The sequence below is a fragment of the Argiope bruennichi genome, chromosome 10 (assembly GCF_947563725.1).
Source record: "Argiope bruennichi chromosome 10, qqArgBrue1.1, whole genome shotgun sequence".
Classification (NCBI taxonomy): Eukaryota; Metazoa; Arthropoda; class Arachnida; order Araneae; family Araneidae; genus Argiope; species Argiope bruennichi.
The window spans coordinates 111,318,752-111,337,589 of NC_079160.1; the positions used below are offsets into that span (position 1 = coordinate 111,318,752).

At 29.7% G+C, this 18,838-nt stretch overlaps 2 protein-coding genes across 3 annotated transcripts; both read left to right on the forward strand.

Annotated features, from left to right (window-relative positions):
* Nucleotides 1–3,406: 3,406 nt before the first annotated feature.
* Nucleotides 3,407–17,889, forward strand: LOC129987845 (gastrula zinc finger protein XlCGF8.2DB-like). Of its 2 annotated transcripts, none has more exons than XM_056095807.1 (3): nt 3,407–3,637; nt 8,656–8,739; nt 15,183–17,889. In XM_056095807.1, exon 3 carries the CDS (start codon nt 15,930–15,932, stop codon nt 16,941–16,943), a length of 1,014 nt encoding a protein of 337 aa, XP_055951782.1. In that variant the 5' UTR covers nt 3,407–3,637; nt 8,656–8,739; nt 15,183–15,929; the 3' UTR covers nt 16,944–17,889. The 2 variants fall into 2 exon arrangements, with proteins under 2 accessions (XP_055951782.1, XP_055951783.1); XM_056095808.1 differs by lacking the exon at nt 3,407–3,637 and adding an exon at nt 5,037–5,056.
* On the forward strand, nt 9,375–13,512 carry LOC129987727 (piggyBac transposable element-derived protein 4-like). The gene is made up of 2 exons (XM_056095673.1): nt 9,375–10,124; nt 13,387–13,512. The coding sequence occupies exons 1-2, from the start codon at nt 9,375–9,377 to the stop codon at nt 13,510–13,512; spliced, it is 876 nt and encodes a 291-aa protein (XP_055951648.1).
* Nucleotides 17,890–18,838: the final 949 nt, after the last annotated feature.

The window sequence follows — 18,838 nt, forward strand, 5'->3', positions numbered from 1 at the left end:
AAATCTTCAAATTTATTATAAAAAACATGCATCAAATTCTGTACATGTAGATGATATATAGAATTGTAATTCTCAAGTAAATAAATAAAATAAAGAGAAAAAAAATTGAAAGTCAAGATTTTGATTACTGTCTACGTTTCAGGTCTTTCCGAGTTCGAAAACATGTCTAAAAGAAAATTATAACTGAAAAACAATTTGAGGTACATGTACGAAATTTGGTGTATGATTTTAATACTAAATTTGTATATTTTTATCAAATTTTGAACAAAATCAGGAAATCTGTATGGCTATTTGAGTACAAGGGAACACCATAAGTAAAAAAGCATGATGAGTTAGATAATAAGTTTTTATAAAAAACACCTAAAATATAGTTCTTTGTACAACATAAACAAAATCCAATGAAATCAGGTTTTAAACACTATCAATAAACAAATAGCCAACATTAAAAAGCAAAAAAGTTTTTTTTTCTTCCTGATATGCGAAATATAGAGAAAGTATTACAATCTTAAAAAAATTTGACTCCAGATTTTTATAAATCTCTCCGTTTTCTAAGGGGAGAAAAATGGTATAAAGTCTCTCTGTTTGTATGTCTGTCCTAGAACGCGATAACTGAATAGCGATTTGAGCTCGACAGATGAAATCTGATCAATGCTATTTATGGCAAATTCGTCTTCTACCAAATTTTGATCGAAATCCTTTCAGAAGTAATCTGTCTGTCCGTCTGTGCTAATATAAGTTAACATGATAAAAGGAAGAGATATAGATAGATAAAATTTGGTACACAGATTTAACACATAAAATGTGGATATCTATCACATTCGGTACCAAATCAGTCAAGAGGTTGACCATCTGTTGATCCGTATGTTAGAGATAGAATTATTAAATAGAGTTACCCCAAACATGTGAATTCTATTTGCTCTGAGGAATTTGTGAACAATTGTAGTTATGTGCCAAATCTTGTTTTATATGGATTGGGGAAAAAACTCGTTTAAGACACAAGACTGGTTTTCGGTTTCTATTAACCGCATACAAGGGAGTAATCTGTGGCGAGTTGGTATGGGCGAGGATAGAATCTAGGACTTTGTGATTCGCAGCCCAGTAACATGACCATGATACAAAAGCAATTGCTCGGGTAGCGTAGTTGTTAACTGGCTTATAAGCTATTCACCACAACTCTGTAGCGTAAGCTATTAACTGGCTTATAAGCTTTCACCACAGACTCTCCCTCCAGTGAGTCGGAGGTGAGATGAACGACATGGCTGTTGAGTGGTGATGTATTATCTATTGATTCTAATAAGCCTGTACGCATTTGAGTAGTGCCAAGAGTTATGGCGAGCGTGTGTGGTGCTGATGCTATTGCTGCGTCAAGTGAGTCTGACAACTTTGGTTTGCTGTGGGTAGATGGCGCCACAACAGCTATATGAAGGTTCATCGTCCGAGGTCACCAATGTGGCGGATTGTTAGGAGCGAGGATAGAAACTGGGACCTTGTGGGTACAGGTGCATTAGAATCAACAAGTAATATTACATCACCACTCAACAGTCATATCGTTCGTTTCACCTCCGACTCACTGGAGGAAGAGTCTGTGGTGAATAGCTTATCAGTCAGTTAACAACTACGCTACCCGAGCAATTGCTTTGGTATCATGGTCATGTTACTGGACTGCGAACCATAACTTCCCAGGTTCATATCCTCGCGCATCTCAATCCCCTAAAAATCCTACTAAAAAAATCGTCGAAAATCACACGATAGATTCAGTAAAAACACTAAATTTATGCCAATGATTTATATTTCATAACCATTGTTTGACAATGTTATACTAAAGATATACAAGGTCCGCAATTTTTTCTGGGAGTACGGAGAAGGATAACGCCTTTATTAGAGCATAGTGATGAAGTTGGGGGGAAGACCACTCCAGCTGGCTTTTTTAATTTCAAAATAAGATTGAATTTAAAAGAATGTTTGTTATCAGACAGGACCCTGTCTATATAGTTTATTGGTATTTTTAAGTCCAATACTTAGATTATTATGCAGACTTTGCGTACTTTTACCATTGCCTTAAAAGTACTTTTTGCCCGATTAGCCTCGAGAAATTGTAATGCTTCTTTAGTAAATAAAAATAAATTATTTTTGATTGTCCCCACCCGCATAAAAGTCATAAATCTAAATGTTCTTATCTTGGGATGATCCCGAAAAAAAAAATTTTTTTAAATATATTTCTGAAGCGAAAATATGGTTTATTAGAAATTATTGGAAAAATAGAATATTTTGTAGTATTTATTCGGAGAGTTTTAAAATATGTTGTAATTTATACTTTCATATGTTTACCTTCATTTTCTACGCTATTTTAAACAAATATTGTAACAATCAGTAATTAATAAATGAAAGTGTTTGATGTTTCTTTTTAAAGATTTAGTTACAAAACAAATATTGAAATAATACATTTAATTATTAGTGTAATCAAAAATATTAGTTTATTATAATTGAAGTTATTGGTGTGAATTAATGGATTTTTTAAAAAATTTTTGTCATTTTAAAAACACTGTTTCTTGTCTCTAAATAATTTAATAAATAAAGTTAGCATATGTTAAAAATATTAGACATTTTTGATTAAAAATTGACATTCAATTATTCCTTTGACCGTCTATGCCTTTTTTTTGCATGTTTCATTCATTAATTTTTTAAAAAGATATTTATGGTCTACCAATCAAGGAATTTATTTTAATTAAATAGTTATAATAGGAATAAACTGAGTATCAAAATTTCTATTTGAAATTAAATCATCAAATCTTTCCTCTGGGGTGTAAAGCTCCAATTTATTCTAACAGTCAAATTATTCTTTTTTTTAATGAAAAAAAAAGTTGTCATTAGATTCACAATAGTATCAATCATCTATTTGTTATAATTACTGTTGATTTCATCTGGTTATTCAAGATATTTTTTTTTAAATATAAGTCTTGTATATTCAAAAAGTGACTTCTTTCCACTCTTTATAAAAAAATTTATACAAACCAGCAATCCTTACGCATGAGCTGTAAAGAGATAAACTTCGTCTCTTTTACTTATTATACGAATTCTCAAGCATAGCCACGCCTATTCCAGGATAATTGACATGGAAAATTTGTCACCGGTCTGGTTAGTTTTCCTACCAGTAGTCCTCTTTGTATCTATTAGGATTAACTGTGAAAATGAATGTAAGCAGTTTGTTGATTTATGATAACGCTGAAGGAAACATTAACAACATATAATTAATTCAAAACAGCACAGTAAAAATATTAAACGCTTTTTTCTTTCGCCATATTTTTTTGGGGAAAAATCATGCCAGATCATGTCAACCTAAATGAGTACAATCACAGCGCAGTTTATAAAAGCATCAGGTTGATGTGAACTTTGCTGTGATTGGGCTCCTAAAGGTTGACTTGAGACTGGTGATTCCTCCGCTTAATGCTTATTTACACTCACGACTCATTTGGTAAACTTTGCATTCAGCGCAAATTTCAACTTAAAAATAAATCAATCCTCTAACATATCAGTATATTCATTTTTTTAAAATCCCACTCTAAACTTTCGGCTGGGTTTATAATGACCTTAAATATACTTTCTGAACAAGTGCTTATGCATTCAGGATAATGGATGGGTACGAAAAGAATGTCTTTCATTATCATTTAAGGCGAATACTTATTGTATATATCTAATTTTCTTGTTTACTCATGATGAAGATTCTTTATATTAAATATGTATCAAAATATTGCTTTGTTATTCTAAAATGAAAATTTTTGTGTTAACTAGTGATAGATTCTCTTGATATCTCTGTAATGAGGACAGAGTTTACTTTCAGAGTCTGCAAAGAACGTTATCTTACAAGATTCTATCTTTAGAAATTTTTGCCGCTTTCATCAATCACTATATTTTCTTTAATAATCATTTTAATTGTGCAAACTTTACAGTTTCATTTACTTTCTTTAACTCGGTCAGATTGTGCAGATTTGCTAATCGTGACTTTCTTTTTTTTGCTTTAAATTCGCTTTTATGCTTACTTTCATTAGGAGAAATTAACCATTTGCATTTGTCATATACTACTTTTACATAATTGATATGTAACAAGTCTTAACTTTTTGTTAAATTAACAAAACAATTTGCATACTCAGCACAAAATAAGTACCTTTAAAAAAAAAGAAGAAAAAAAAGAAAGGACTTTTAAAATATAAAATTATAATGCATACTTCAATGTAATAACAATGTAGGAAGCAATGAGAGACAAGGTCAACTATCAATACAATTCGTTGTCATGAAGTTTATGCAAAAAGATATACAAAAAAAATTTTATATACATGTTAGTGTTTTTCATTATGTATTTATTTTACAGTTTTAAATCAACTCAAAAACCCGAGCATGCATTTCCAACCATGTTTCGATAATGTTGAAGAATTATTGGATCAAGTGTTATTATCAAACTATAATTGCTATAAATGTTTTTTTATTCAATTCTAAATGGATATTCTTTCAATGCTTAGTAATGATAATCAAATGAGTGTATGTGTCAACTTTGATTTATTTAATAAGTAGGAATTTCAAAAAACCATGTTTTAATAAAAAGTTTGTTTGTAATTAAATATTAGTGTATCAAATGCATGCTAACAATTAACCACCAAAGATCTCTTTCTAATAAATAAAACTTGACTATATTTGCCAATTGCTATGACTATATTTACACATATGCTGTAAACAGAAAAAAATTTATTGGAATGCTATATCAAATGCGTAATATGTGAAATAGAATGCATCAAAATTCAATCTTCTTGAAACTGTTAATTTCAAGTTTTTTTTTCTCTCTTTCTCTTACACATTTTTTTTTTTTTTTTTAACTCTATAATTTGTAATCTTGCTAAAAAATGTGTATTTTCTTGTTCTCAAAATCTTCACCAAAAATTTGATCTTACCATGTTAAATCTAAAATAAAATTAAGGGAAAGAATCATTAACTATCCAATTTTACTATTTCTGTAAAGAATTAAACTATTTGTTTCTAGGATAACCATTTGCAAGTCAATTTTAAGGTGTATTCTATGTTTTTAATTTTTACAAAATGAATTGATTTTGATTTTCAATATTTTTTTAATGCAAAAGATGTTATGATTTTTCAAAACATATTTATATCTTCGGCCATTTAAATACTACATTCTAGAGAAATAAAATCACAAATTAATAAAGCAAGTTCTCTTAATGATCCATCTTTTCACATTTTTTTCCCTCTTTTCTGATGATATACAAAGAAAAAAATCCATGATCAAGTAATAAGGATTATATTTGAGCTAACACCTTATTTTCTAAGGATTTTAATTCTTAATGTGATAAATGTGTATGTGACAGATATTTAATATAACAACTGTACATTTGCAAAAAATGTGCATTTTTAAATTATGAAATGTGTATTATCCATGCTGGAAAATTTATATCTGACTATAAAACCAATTTTTTTTTCCTCTGAAAGTTATATTTATTTCTTTATATTATTTTATTTTTCAGATTAAGAAATAAAAGCAAAAAACAGGAAAAAAAATAATTTTAAATTTTATTGTTAATAATTTATACAGAAAGGGTTCAGTAAAACGTAAGGATATTTAATTGACTAGATTTCCCCACCCCTTCTATTTTGCACTTCTTATTGCTTCTCCCACCTCTTAAATTCTTCTTGATTTTACTTAAATATATACTGCTTCTTTCATGAAAGCTTTATTTTCATATAAATGATAAAGATTTTGCTGTAATTAATCAAAAAATATTTAATGCAGTTGAAGTAATTTGAATTTATCACCTCTAGCAAACATGAAAAGTTACGCATTAATCAAAATGAATGAAGCAAAGTACTTTTTCTTTTATGAGTTGTATTTTATTTGTTAAATACCTTAATGTTGCAGCTCAGTGTCATATTTAAGAAAGATAATGTTTTTTCATTATCCCTTCATTTATTTTATAATGAATATAAGTATTTTTAAACTTTTCATCAATGAGTTGAAACTTACTTGTGAAGTTAATGACTTGTATTCCAATGTACTGACATTGAAAGATGATAATTTGACAGAAAGCAAATCAATTTGTAATTATAGTTTGCACATTGTATACATTTCTTTGACTATCATAAAACCTAATTAATATCAAGACGTTTTTTTCTTTTTCTTTTGGTAAATAAATTCTTTGAAGACTTCTCAGATTATGATAAATATCTCTTCTATTATAATATGAAATTTGAATTATAAAACTTATCTTACATTGTTTTTATGCATTATCATTAATTTAAATGGCCTTATTGAAATTTTATTAACATAAGTTATGAATTTCAAGGTTTTTTTTTTTTTTTTTTTTTTTTAGCATTATTTTATATGGTATAGTTGAAATTTAATGTTAAATTTTTTTCAAATTAGTGCACCAAAGGAATAAATGCTGCTTTATATTCTGAAATATTGCTGTATATTACCTCATAGTGTTTCTTTATTTAGCACAATTGTAAATAGTTTGAACTGTGAATGTGTGTGATTATGATCTCTTGAAATTGCCCATTCTTTCAATGAGCAACAAGATATACTTGTTAGACAGCTGCAAGGAGTTGGTATATCACAGAATGTTTTAAATAAATTAGATGAATGATATGGGTATTCGAGCCATTCATATTTTGTACCAGTTGCCCTTTAGTGAAATATTCAGCGGTTATATTTTTTTGTACAATTTAATTTTTGAAAATTGCATATTTCATTCTTATTGCATAATTTATTTTGTATTCACATTCTGGGACCTGCCATCTTTATTTAATTTTTGTTCAGCTATCAAGATGATTAATGTTTTAATCTCTGGAAAACTAGTACTATTAAAACTTCACTGATAAAATTGAGGATTTTACTACTTTCAGTAGTATTTTCTAAATATACCCTGTTATAAGGCAAACTGAATTCACAGACTTAATCTCAAGCAACAGTTGCTATTAAAAAGAGGTTTTGAGAAATATTAACAGATGTAGTTAGAAAATAGCGAGTAAGCATTTCATAATTTCAAAGAATTGGAACTTTGTTTAATAATCAGTATAACAAAATAGTTTATGTACTTATTAATTAATATTGAAAGATTGGTGATTTGTTGACGTAAATATGATTTTCTTTTTGGAAACTTTGTATAAACTGTGTAAACAGATGCTTTTTTCTTCTCATTATTTAGAAGTACCCACATAGGTTGGTGCTTTATTTGACGAGTTTTGACTGTTCCACTGTTAATCAATAAGTACCATAGTTTAATATATTATGTATATTGATTGCCTGCTAAGATCAGAAATTTTGCAAATAATATTGGACTAACATTGACAAATGATTCTAGTAATATGTTGATTTTATAAGGTACTATTATTGCATTTAATTGTGTATGTAGCTTTGAAGGTTTAATTCAATTAGTCCATTTCTCAATACATAAATAATCTGAAGTACTATAGATACAATTGATAATTTCGTGTATTGATAAATTGCCAGCCGTTAGTTATTAATATTAAATTGAATCCTTCAATAATTAAATAGTGCATAAATTATTTATACTACATCATTTCTCAACATCTCTACATTAAAGCATGGACTGATGCGAGAGCTGTGAAAAGGTTGCCACTTACTGTCATAATGTCTTAATGAAATTAAAATATTTAAATTTCATTAAAATCTAAAATGCCTAGATGTTTATAAATTCAAAAAAGTGTAGTTCCTAACTGTTATTTAAATTGTGTTTCAAAATAATTAGTGCAATTACATCTGCAGCAGATGCTTTATCTAATCTTTTAAGCTTAAATAAAAAAAATTCTTGATAAGAGAATGAAAAACAAATTTAATGTATGTACCATACATAAATTGAACAAATGTTTGAGAAATGAATTAGATATTATATCGAACATTCTAATTCTAGGGAAATCTGAATACTGAAATATCTGGAACGTATAAACACTATGCTGAGAATTCTTTTGAAAAATGTGCAAGAATATGTATATGAATAGTGCTTCTCAAATTAGAGTAATGATTTATGTTAACAACAATATATTCTTGAAACCTAAGCCATTGTGGGAAATAGAAATAAAGAATGATAGTATTCATCATGTCTAAAAAAATTGTTTGTATTATTGAAAATCTCATAAAAATCCTGCAGATCTTGCTCATTAAACGAATAAGTAAAGAATTCTTTTAATTATTGATTTGGCTTTGAACTTTTCTATTTTATTGTAAATTTAATTTTTTTACCTTTAACTTTGCTTAGCTGGTGCTTTAGATTCCTTAGAGCATATTGCAAATATGAAGAACTATTTAAATCATTAAAAATATTAAAATACATACATTCTAAAATATTTTGGAAGAACTTCTAGAAGGCAAAGGTACTTGCCTTCTTGAAACAATTGTCTCGATATGATTGAATGAAGCTACTTGAAAATATTTGTTTAGAAATAGAGACAAAGTATAAATATTTGTTCTGTATATTTCTCCTTAATTATCTCTTAATATGTGTATATTAGTTTAGCAATGTTCAGTTTGACAAATCATGTCATTATTGGGTTCTTTCTAAATGAGCTACATAATTTCTTTATGTGATTTTCTTTTTTAATTCATATTTTATTTATTATTGTTATTATTATTTCCAGACCTGTTGCTTACTGATACATTACTGAAAAGATTGCACTTAAAAGCTTTATGTAAAAGAATGCAACTGCTGAATCATTTCTTGAGTAAGTTATATTCTTTATCAACTGTAAATAATTTTCAACTTTATCATTAACAAAATTATTAACATCTTTTTATATAAATAAAATCTTTTGTTTAAAGGAACAGTGAATTTGTAATGAAAATATTTTTTATATATTTGCATTCATTTTATATTTGATATATGATTGATTTATTGAGTTTTTCAAGTATGAATGATTTGTTTTTAAGTTGCTAAGGAAAGTTATTTAGCAGAAAGCAAATGCTTAAGAAGTGAAGTAGTTATGAAAATGAAAATAATTTTAATATCACATTTAAATATTTATTATAGTTAAAACATAATTTTTCATACATTAAGTTTTCATATTTACAAGTATATAAACTGTCAGACCGAATTGAAATTTAGATTGTTAAAAAAATAATTTTTTTAACACTTTGTTGACCGGTGACGAGATAACTCGTCTTTTCATGCCCGAACGTTGTTGACCGGTGACGAGATAACTCGTCTTTGCACTTTGATATTTTTTTCTAAGTTCATGAAATGCAAATATTTTTTCAAAAACTTGCAATGCAAAATTTTGTCATGTTGGCTTTTCAAAATCAAAATTACTTTTCTGATTTCTGTTTCCATTGCATTGTAAAAATTTAAAACATTTGAACCATGTCGGAAGAACTTTTTAGCGAGTTATATGCGGATGTTTTGTCGGATTGTCCGAGTGATTTCGAGTTCAGTGATTCTGATAGTGATGATTCAGACATTAGACCATCAAAACGACAAAGAAGAATTCTTTCCGATAGTGAAGCAGATAGTGATGAAGAGTGGAATGATATTGATATTGTTCCTTCTTTGGAAGATTATTCGAGAAATTCGAGAGTACCGAAGTTCGAATGTGATCCACCAAGCATCGTTGATGTAATCGATTCGTTTTTTGATGAAGAATTTTTCAATTTAGTTGTTTCTCAAACAAATCTATATCACACCCAAATGAAAGATTTGCATAAAAATTCAGCCAAAACTTTACAGTGGAAGGAAGTAACAACGAACGATATGAAAAAGTTTCTTGGATTGTTGGTATTGATGGGACAAACGAAAAAAACTTGCTGGAGAGATTATTGGTCAACTGACCCTTTGGTGGAAATACCAATATTCCCTAAAACAATGAGCAGGATGAGGTTTGAACAGATCTTCACATTTTTCCACCTCAGTGATAACGTTGAAAATGTACTTAGTACAGATAGGCTTTATAAAATTAGACCTCTCTTAGACTTCGTTATTTCCAAAAGTCAATCGATGTATGTACCGAAGCAGCAATTATCATTAGACGAAGCAATGATACCATGGAGAGGACGTCTAAAATTCAAAACATATAATCCTGCAAAAATTACAAAATACGGAATTTTAGTGAGAATGGTTTGTGAAAGTGAGTCAGGGTACATTTGCAACTTTGAAGTTTATTCTGGTGTCGGGAAAAAACTTGAAGAAACAATATTGTCAATTTTGCAACCGTATTTTGGATTTAATCATCACGTGTATCAAGATAATTATTACAACAACGTTTCAACAGCTAGTATTTTACTTGAAAATAAAATACGTGTATGTGGTACCATTCGCGAAAACCGTGGCTTGCCAAAATTACTTATAGAAAAATCCAAAAATCTTCAGAGAAGGCAAATGACATTTTTAAGAAAAGGACCGATTCTGCTCCTCACATGGAAGGATAAAAGGTTAGTGCGAATGATTTCAACAATTCATGATGCGTCTATGATAACAACTGGAAATCGAAATAAAAATTATATAAACGATAAAATAAAACCTTCATGTATAATTGAATACAATAAATATATGAAAGGAGTCGATCGTGCAGATCAATATTTGGCAAACAGCAGCATACTGCGAAAAAGCATCAAATGGTCCAAAAAAACAGCATTTTTTTTTATCAATTGCCTTCTATTTAATGCTTTCGTGATTTATTCGAAGAAGTGCCAAAATAAAATAAGATACAAAAAATTTCTCTTAGAAGTAGCTAGGATATGGTTATCTTCAGAATCAATTGAAAGCAACACACAACCAGCAAATACTTCTCATGCATCTAAAAGAGCTCCACACAAAGATCCTGTATCTAGGCTTTCAGGAAAACTTCTGGACCACGTTTTAGAACCAATAATTACTGCATCTAAAACAAATCCAACAAGAAAGTGTCGAGTATGCTCTTCAAAAGGAAAGCGCAGCGAAACGAGATATATTTGTAAGACATGTTGTGTACCTTTACACGTCGGTGAATGCTTTAATTTTTACCATACAAAAAAAATTATTAGTTATTATTATTATTATTGTTATTATTATTATTAGTTTTACTATTGTTTTGTGCAAATAAAATGTTTTGAAAATCACTTCGAATTTTTTTCAATTACATTTTTTGCCCCGGTGACATGAGATATTTTCTATATCAAATAGCGGGTGCCATGCATACATTTTTGTGCGAAATGGCCGGTCAACAAAATAAATTTTTGTATGAAATTGCCGGTCAACAAAGTGTTAATATCATCCATCTAATTCTGGATTTTTGAATTATCTTGTTAGCATTGCCGTGGACAGATGGACAGACTTTCCACGGACAAATATTTGCCAAATATGATTGAAATCAAAATTTACTATGTTCAAAGGCCCCATATCAAATTTCATCTATCTGGCATCAGCAGTTTTGAGAAATCTAGTCCAGTTAGAGTTATCTCATTTTAAAAATTATTTTTGGCTTCAGAGAAGTCTGAAAGATGACTGAATATTGACTAACTCTTGAAATTAATTTTTTCATTTGTAGTACTCTCTCTATAAAATTGAATGATTGTATGCTATATATAAAACATCTTAATGTATATATCAGAATGATAAATACATTTTTTTTCTTTCATTAATAATTTGCTTACTGAAATTTTAAATATTTATTCAGACTAAATCTTCAGAATCTGTAATGTTACTTCCCATCACGGTTAGTACAATCACTGGAAAGACCGTTTTACGATCAGCTCTGTTGGATGCTCATCGGATGCCGAATCATTTGGCCACTTCGCGACAAAATAGATAATACTGGAATCTTCAAGATTTCTGGTAATAGAGATTGTTCCAGAACCTTCTCTGTTGTGCTCCGGAAACTACAAAAGGTCGGTAGTCTAAGCTGAGGACAATCGTGTATAGAGTCGTCAAGAGGCTTAGAGTCGCTTAGCGAGTCAACAGCCAATTAGTTGGATCAGTCCTATGAAGCGCAGTCATTGAGTGGAATTCAAACGATTGGAGAATTGAGCTGTGTGCCGAGTCCTGGAGATTATTATAAAAACAGCATCGAGTCGTGTGAGGAGTAGCCAGTCATGTTGTAGTGAACCGGCAGTTAGATACAGCTAAAGCGAGGAGACAGGGGAGAATTGCAGGCGTTTGAAGAGACCGAAGAGAATACCTACGTAGATTCCCTTCTCCTGCTGAATTCTGTCTGGCCACTTTGTATGTTTTGATTGTTGTTAGCTGTCTACTTGTAGGCAGCTGTTTGCACTAAGTGTGTTGCTGTGTATTGCTTGTATGCGTCTCGGATGTGTATTTGTTGTCTGCGTCTTCGTGTTAAGGAAAGTCGTCATTTGTTATTGAGGCCTGTTGGTTGTATTATACCATACACCCACTACTTAGACCTAGTGGAGGATGTTCTACTTCAAACCAAAACATCACGTTCTCACATAATAAAAAAAATGTCCGCTAATGATATGATTTTGCAATCAACTTATTCGATGTTTTTTAATGTATATTCATTGTGAATAGATAATAGATGGTAATTCTGGTCGCACTCACTGTTTATACAGACGGTTATTTGTATTATACCACAATCATTCTCCTTTCACCCGTCAACTAGTTATTAATTGCTCTATAAAAAAAATGAGAAGACTGAGACATCAGATATTAGAGGATGCCCTTTGTCCATTTCTATTGTGAAAAGAAAAATAATCCAATGTTTATATTTGACATTAGTTAAAGTTAATTGCTATTACAATACTATTTAGTCATTTTTCTTCTTCCGTTATTCATTTCATTTTACCACAGAATTTGATTAACTTATTTGGAGCGATCTGATTTTGATCCTTTAAATATTACAAAAACCAACTACAACAAATATTATGCAAGATATTCATTTCAATACAGTGTAATGACTGATGAAAAATGGATGTTAAAATCTCCTTAGCTTTGGAGAAACTGCTTTGCAAAATTCATCACTTTAGGAATATTGTCAATGGCAAGTGCAATTAGAAACAACAACAACAAAAAAAAAGCCTCTATATATATAAAAAAATTAGTAATTCTGAATAATTGATTTTTTTCCTTCAATTTCTTGATTTTTTGGATGCAAAATGCTTGAAGCGTAAGCTTTTGCAGAAAATCAATTCTTTCAATAAAAAAAATAATAATAACTATGTAAAGTTATAATAATAAGGCAAATCAATCATTTTTTTCTGGCATTCACAATCATTAAATTCATTTCGAAAATTTAAAAAAAAATGTAAAGAAAATAAATTTTAAAAATATTGCATAAATTGCGAGATAAATTTCACAAATATTGCATCTTTTACATTTTGTATGGGGATAATTCTTGACGAGTTTCCCCATTCACAATATTTTGAGCATTTTTATTTCCTAGGAATGCTTACCACCCCTAGATGATGTCGTCAATGATCAACTGCTGCCTCCTTACCAATTTGTGAAATATTCATTAAACGTAGACGGAGCCTTCAATCTCAACATCTGGGCAGCTTTCGCCAATTAATTTCGTCACTTTAAGTGCAGCTAACTAATCAAAATGCTCTATCATTACTCTGCCAGTATGATGCAGGAATAGTACAAATTTAATTTTTAAAACTTTTTACTATCCTTTTCTAAGAAAGAAAAAGTATTTCCGTACATTTGGATATTTTGTTTGGTGGCACTAAGCAATTGAATGTATATTTCTGATTTCAGTAATGAAGGAAATAAAAACCTTTGTTCTACTTTTTTTACTACTCTGTAGATATATATTATTCTTTACGCAAAATGGAATTTCACCATCTGTTGCTGCGCATGTGCGACCTTTGGAGTTCTAGACAATTCGGTAGAACTTTGCCTTTGGCTAATAATCTTCAAGATTAGAATTCTCGAAAGTATATTAAACATTTACAGGCTATTAAAAGCCGCATATTTTATAGCTTATATATTATTTCTTTTCACTATTTGCATTGCCAAGTGTTCTTATGGATGTATTTACTTTCCTTATTCTAACATTTCCAGTTTAATGTCAAATATCTCTGTTTCGTTGGCAAATTATTGATTTGTGAAGTATTTTCAATCATCCGGCCTTCCCCTGTATTTGAATTGTGTTGTCATAATTTTTGAAACAAATAACTATTACCTTTGTATCTCATACTAAAATTTTTTTTTAAAAAAATAAATTAATGTTTCTTGACGAGAAGTTATCATAAGGAGCGAAGGAAAATGTTAAAAAGTAACTGGCTTAACTGAGCGATGTTCTCAAAACTGAGTGACAAGAAGACACTATGGCGTCGTATGCTACATTGGGTTGTATCAGCTTGTATGATTGCTTGTTTGAAGGGAATAGGTTTTGACCAGAAAGTGTTGTCGAACGCGACTACGAGAGGTTCGAGCACGTGCCTGGGAAGCCTTAATCGACGAAATTTTTGTAGCTGGTAAGATTAAGAGGTTAGAGGCGAATAGCAATGACATCGATGAGATAGGGAACGAACATATTCAAAATTATTGAAGAACTTATGGAGGTGTATTCTGTGTCGCAGCAAAAAGCCAGTTGAGATTTATTTTTGTGAGGAGGAAATAATTTACCTGCAACACAGCAACAACATTCCAGTGAAATTAGGGAAATGTTGAAAGCATGAGAAATTTATAGAATCATACTAGAAGCGTCATCCTAATACGGCCATAGCTGAGTGCGCTACAAATTCATTTTCTGGTTATGCTATATCTCATTTTTATCAGATTTGAAGCGTACGTAAAGAAAAATGTGTTTAGACAATTTTCTTGTAATAAAAGACATATATCATCAGTAATAAATTATCTTACTATAGATTTATTTGAATATTTTTTTTTTTTCAGAAGGGAACTCATTGTTCTATTTTATATAGATTTCTGTGGGAAAAAAATCGTTTCATTCAACGAGTCGCATTACGAGTAAGATTCGAGAACGAATTATGCTCGTTCCAGTGAAATTCTTTTTTTTTTTTTTTTTTTTTTTCAAAATTTTTGTTGATATTCCTGAATCAAACCGAACAGCCATGTACTTCTTCAGAAATATATTTTATATATAAGCAAATGACTAATTAATTAATAATTTGACTAATTAATTACTAATGATGACTAATTAATTTGATTATTTTTGCCGTTTTCAGTAGCTCTGATTGTAACACTGCATTAATTTTTTTTTTCTTTTAGGTTCCAAGATTAACTTAATGAGATGCTAATGAGGAAAGCTGATATATCATCACATCTTTTCTTAATAAAAGTGGCAACAATAAGAAAGGCTTCACTTTTCAAAGACCCACAATCACAACTTCATCATGGAACATATCTAGATGGAATCATGAAATAATAAATTCTCCAATACATCTTTTTAGAAATTTATAATCGTGCTATAATTTTTATTACTTATAATTGCAAATGTATGAGTATTGTTACTTACATACAAAAAAAGAGGAATTTTATTCTTATGACTCCTGTTATAAAACATCTTTCCAAATATTACATTCAAAGTTCTCCCTTATGATTCACTTAATGAAGAAACTTCATTTTTCGAAATATGGTCAAAAACATTTAAATTATGTTCGTCGTGAAAATTTTACTTGCAAACTGGAATTAAAGAGATGTCTCGTGCTACTGACATGCAGAAAGAAGGACTTTAAAAACGCAATTTTACCATTGAGCACTTAATGTAGAAAGCATATGCTTGCAAATTTTGAGATATTTCCGAATTTAAAGAAATGTTTCCTTTTTCTTACTATTAAGAAACCACAAGCATGTGACATTTGTAGTAAAGCAGTTTTTGAATGGTTACATTTAAAAATTCATTTAATGTCGCAAACGAATGAAGAATCTGACGCTTGCAAATTTTGCAGCAAAGTCTTTTCTGTGATTTGGAATTTAAAAAGTCATTTAAATACATAGACACATACAGAAGAGAAAATGTTTACATGCGAGTTTTGCAAGAAAATCTTTTCTCAGAACGGACATTTAAAAGTACATGTGCGTCTGCATACGCAAGAGACACCATATACTTGTGACGTTTGTAACAAACCGTTTTCGAATACAGGAAATTTCAAAAGACATTTACGTACGCATACGGGAGAGAAACCATATACATGTGACATTTGTTACAAACCCTTTTCGAATAAGGGGGGTTTCACAAAACATTTACGTTTGCATACGGGGGAAAAACCATATACATGTGAATTTTGTAACAAATCCTTTTCGGATAAGGGAAATTTCAAAAATCATTTGCGTCTGCACTCTCAAGAGAAACCATTTATATGTGACATTTGTAACAAACCCTTTTCGGAGAAGTGGAGTTTAACAAGACATTTACGTACGCATACAGGAGAGAAACCGTATGCATGTGAATTTTGTAACAAACTATTTTCGGATAAGGGGAATTTCAAAAGTCATTTGCGTACACATACGCTAGAGAAACCATATGCGTGTGACATTTGTTACAAGCCCTTTTCGAATAAGGGGAGTTTCAAAAGACATTTACGTATGCATACGGGAGAGAAACCGTATGCATGTGAATTTTGTAACAAAACCTTTTCTGATATGGGGAATTTCAAAAGACATTTACTTACGCATACGAAAGAAAAATCCTATATATGTGACATTTGTAATACAGCTTTTTCTCAGAATTCGAGTTTGAAAAGACATTTATTTACGCACACAAAAGAGAAACCATATACATGTGACACTTGCAAGAAAGCGTTTCTGTGGCCTGTTGATTTAAAGAAACATTTACTGACGCATACGAAAATGAAATCGCATACTTGTGACGTATGTAAAAAAGCCTTTTCTGATATATCGGGTTTAAAAGTACATTTACGAACGCATACGAAAGAAAAGCCGTATGCATGTGACTTCTGCAATATAAGATATTCTCATTCCATTTCTTTAAGGAAACATTTGCTGAAGCATATCTTAGAAAATGAATGAATTATATGCCTCTGAAGTTCAATAAAGTGCTTATTAATGGGAAAACTTCACCTCATCTTAAAAACTCATCGTAATGATTTTACAATGATTGTAAAGATTTCGTAATGATTTTTTAAGTTAACATTTCAAAAAACAAGGACCAAAAAGGCTTATTATTTTACTAAAATATGTTGAAATATCTTGTAGATCTCCATTTTGTATTGCGAAGTTATTATACAGGGAAATATTTGTGCCTAAACTAATATTCGAACTTTGCAGGGCTATTGAAGAAAAGAAAGAAAAGTATAACCTCGTTCATCCGAAATTACAAATAGCAGTTGAAAATTGAAACAATATAGTTATAAATGTTCATTAGAAGCTCCTCCAAAATTACGAATATTATCAAAACAATACGATATCTCATCCCATAACCTTTCAGTTTCTCCAACATCATGCTTTTTAAGTTTTGTCAACGTCAGTTGATAAGAGGGGAATAAACACCTGCTGTTTGTTGTAGCTCCGGATTAACTAATTCATGTGAATATATTTTATACGCATGCGTTAAAATGCTTCCAATAAAAATTTGTATTTTATTGAAAAGTATTGTAAATTAAAGTACTTCCCTCTGACTTTTGTGTGTGGCTATAACTTCTATAAGTTTTCATCTGTGACATTTTGCAACTTCTTGAAGTTTCAAAACTGTGATTTATTTTTAGAAATTTAAAATCTAATATGCAGAAGTATTTCGTATGGAAGAGTGTCATTTGTGGAATTTATATAACAGGGTTTCTTGCTTCAACTGTGCATCTTATATTAATCCATTTTGTATTGAATAGTTCTTGTGCATTTTTCTAAAAAAATTCGAAGATAAAGTTTAAAATTTAGGATGTAATGATACGTTTTGTGTTTCGTTTTGCTGGTGGTGTTTGATTATTATATAGTTGTAGAAAAATTTAATTTAACGTTCTTTCAGAAGATTTCTGATAAATAATGGATATTTTACTCTTGGTACTTTACCGCATAAATAATACATATAAATTTTAGATATAAGGTTAATTTTTTTTTTTTTTTTTTTTTTAAATTTTCGGCCTTTATTGGATTTTCTATTTCATGTACAGAGAATCCAAAAAAAAAAAAATCTTAATATTTTGAATTCCAATTAGTTTGAAGAAATAATGGGATACATTGAAATCACAAATTAATTCATACAAATATAAAAATTTTCTTAAATTTCAGAAAATAGTTGTTATGGTCATAATTATTATTCAACTGTTCTGATAATATCAATAAAGGGAATTATGAATAGCACTGATTTTATGAGTTACGAGACTGCTGTTTCTGCTGTTCTTTCAATTCTATCCATGGAAACACTCTGAGATTAATTTCCTCAGTTTAAAGAAAATTCATTGCTTCCTTTTCATTATAGCAGTGTAACTACCATTCTATTGAAATGAATTTTCAGACAATTTATAATTCAAAATACAGACTATTAAAAAAATCCTTCTATTGCAAATTTTACGTTATTGTGTGAGACCATTATTTTTTAAAATCACCTGGTATCAATCGGACAGAAAAACCTCATGTTCTCACATAACTCATATTTCGTAATTAGCAATATTTAGAAAACCTATGGTTTTCGACTATCTTAAAATCAATGGAGTTCCAAAACTTTTTTGTCGAGACCAGATTTTTTTTTCGTGAAAAACCAGTTCAAACCGGTTTTAAACAATTATGTGACTATCAGATTACGCATACTACGATATTTAGAATGCGATAAGTTCCACCTCTCCCATCTCAAAATCGTTCGAGATGTAACGCTTTATCTCTAAACCAGATTATTTTATTTTATTTATTTTGCGAAAATTTTGTTTAAACTGATTACCAACAAGTAAAATATCAAGGAAAAGTATGTCCTT

Bases quoted from the DNA above. Each gene is read 5' to 3' on its own strand.
- LOC129987845 (XM_056095807.1), top strand. From the start codon at position 15,930: ATGTTTACATGCGAGTTTTGCAAGAAAATCTTTTCTCAGAACGGACAT.
- LOC129987727 (XM_056095673.1), top strand. From the start codon at position 9,375: ATGTCGGAAGAACTTTTTAGCGAGTTATATGCGGATGTTTTGTCGGAT. The intron at 10,125-13,386 runs GTTTGTGAAAGT...TTTATTTCCTAG, and splicing joins ACGGAATTTTAGTGAGAATG to GAATGCTTACCACCCCTAGA.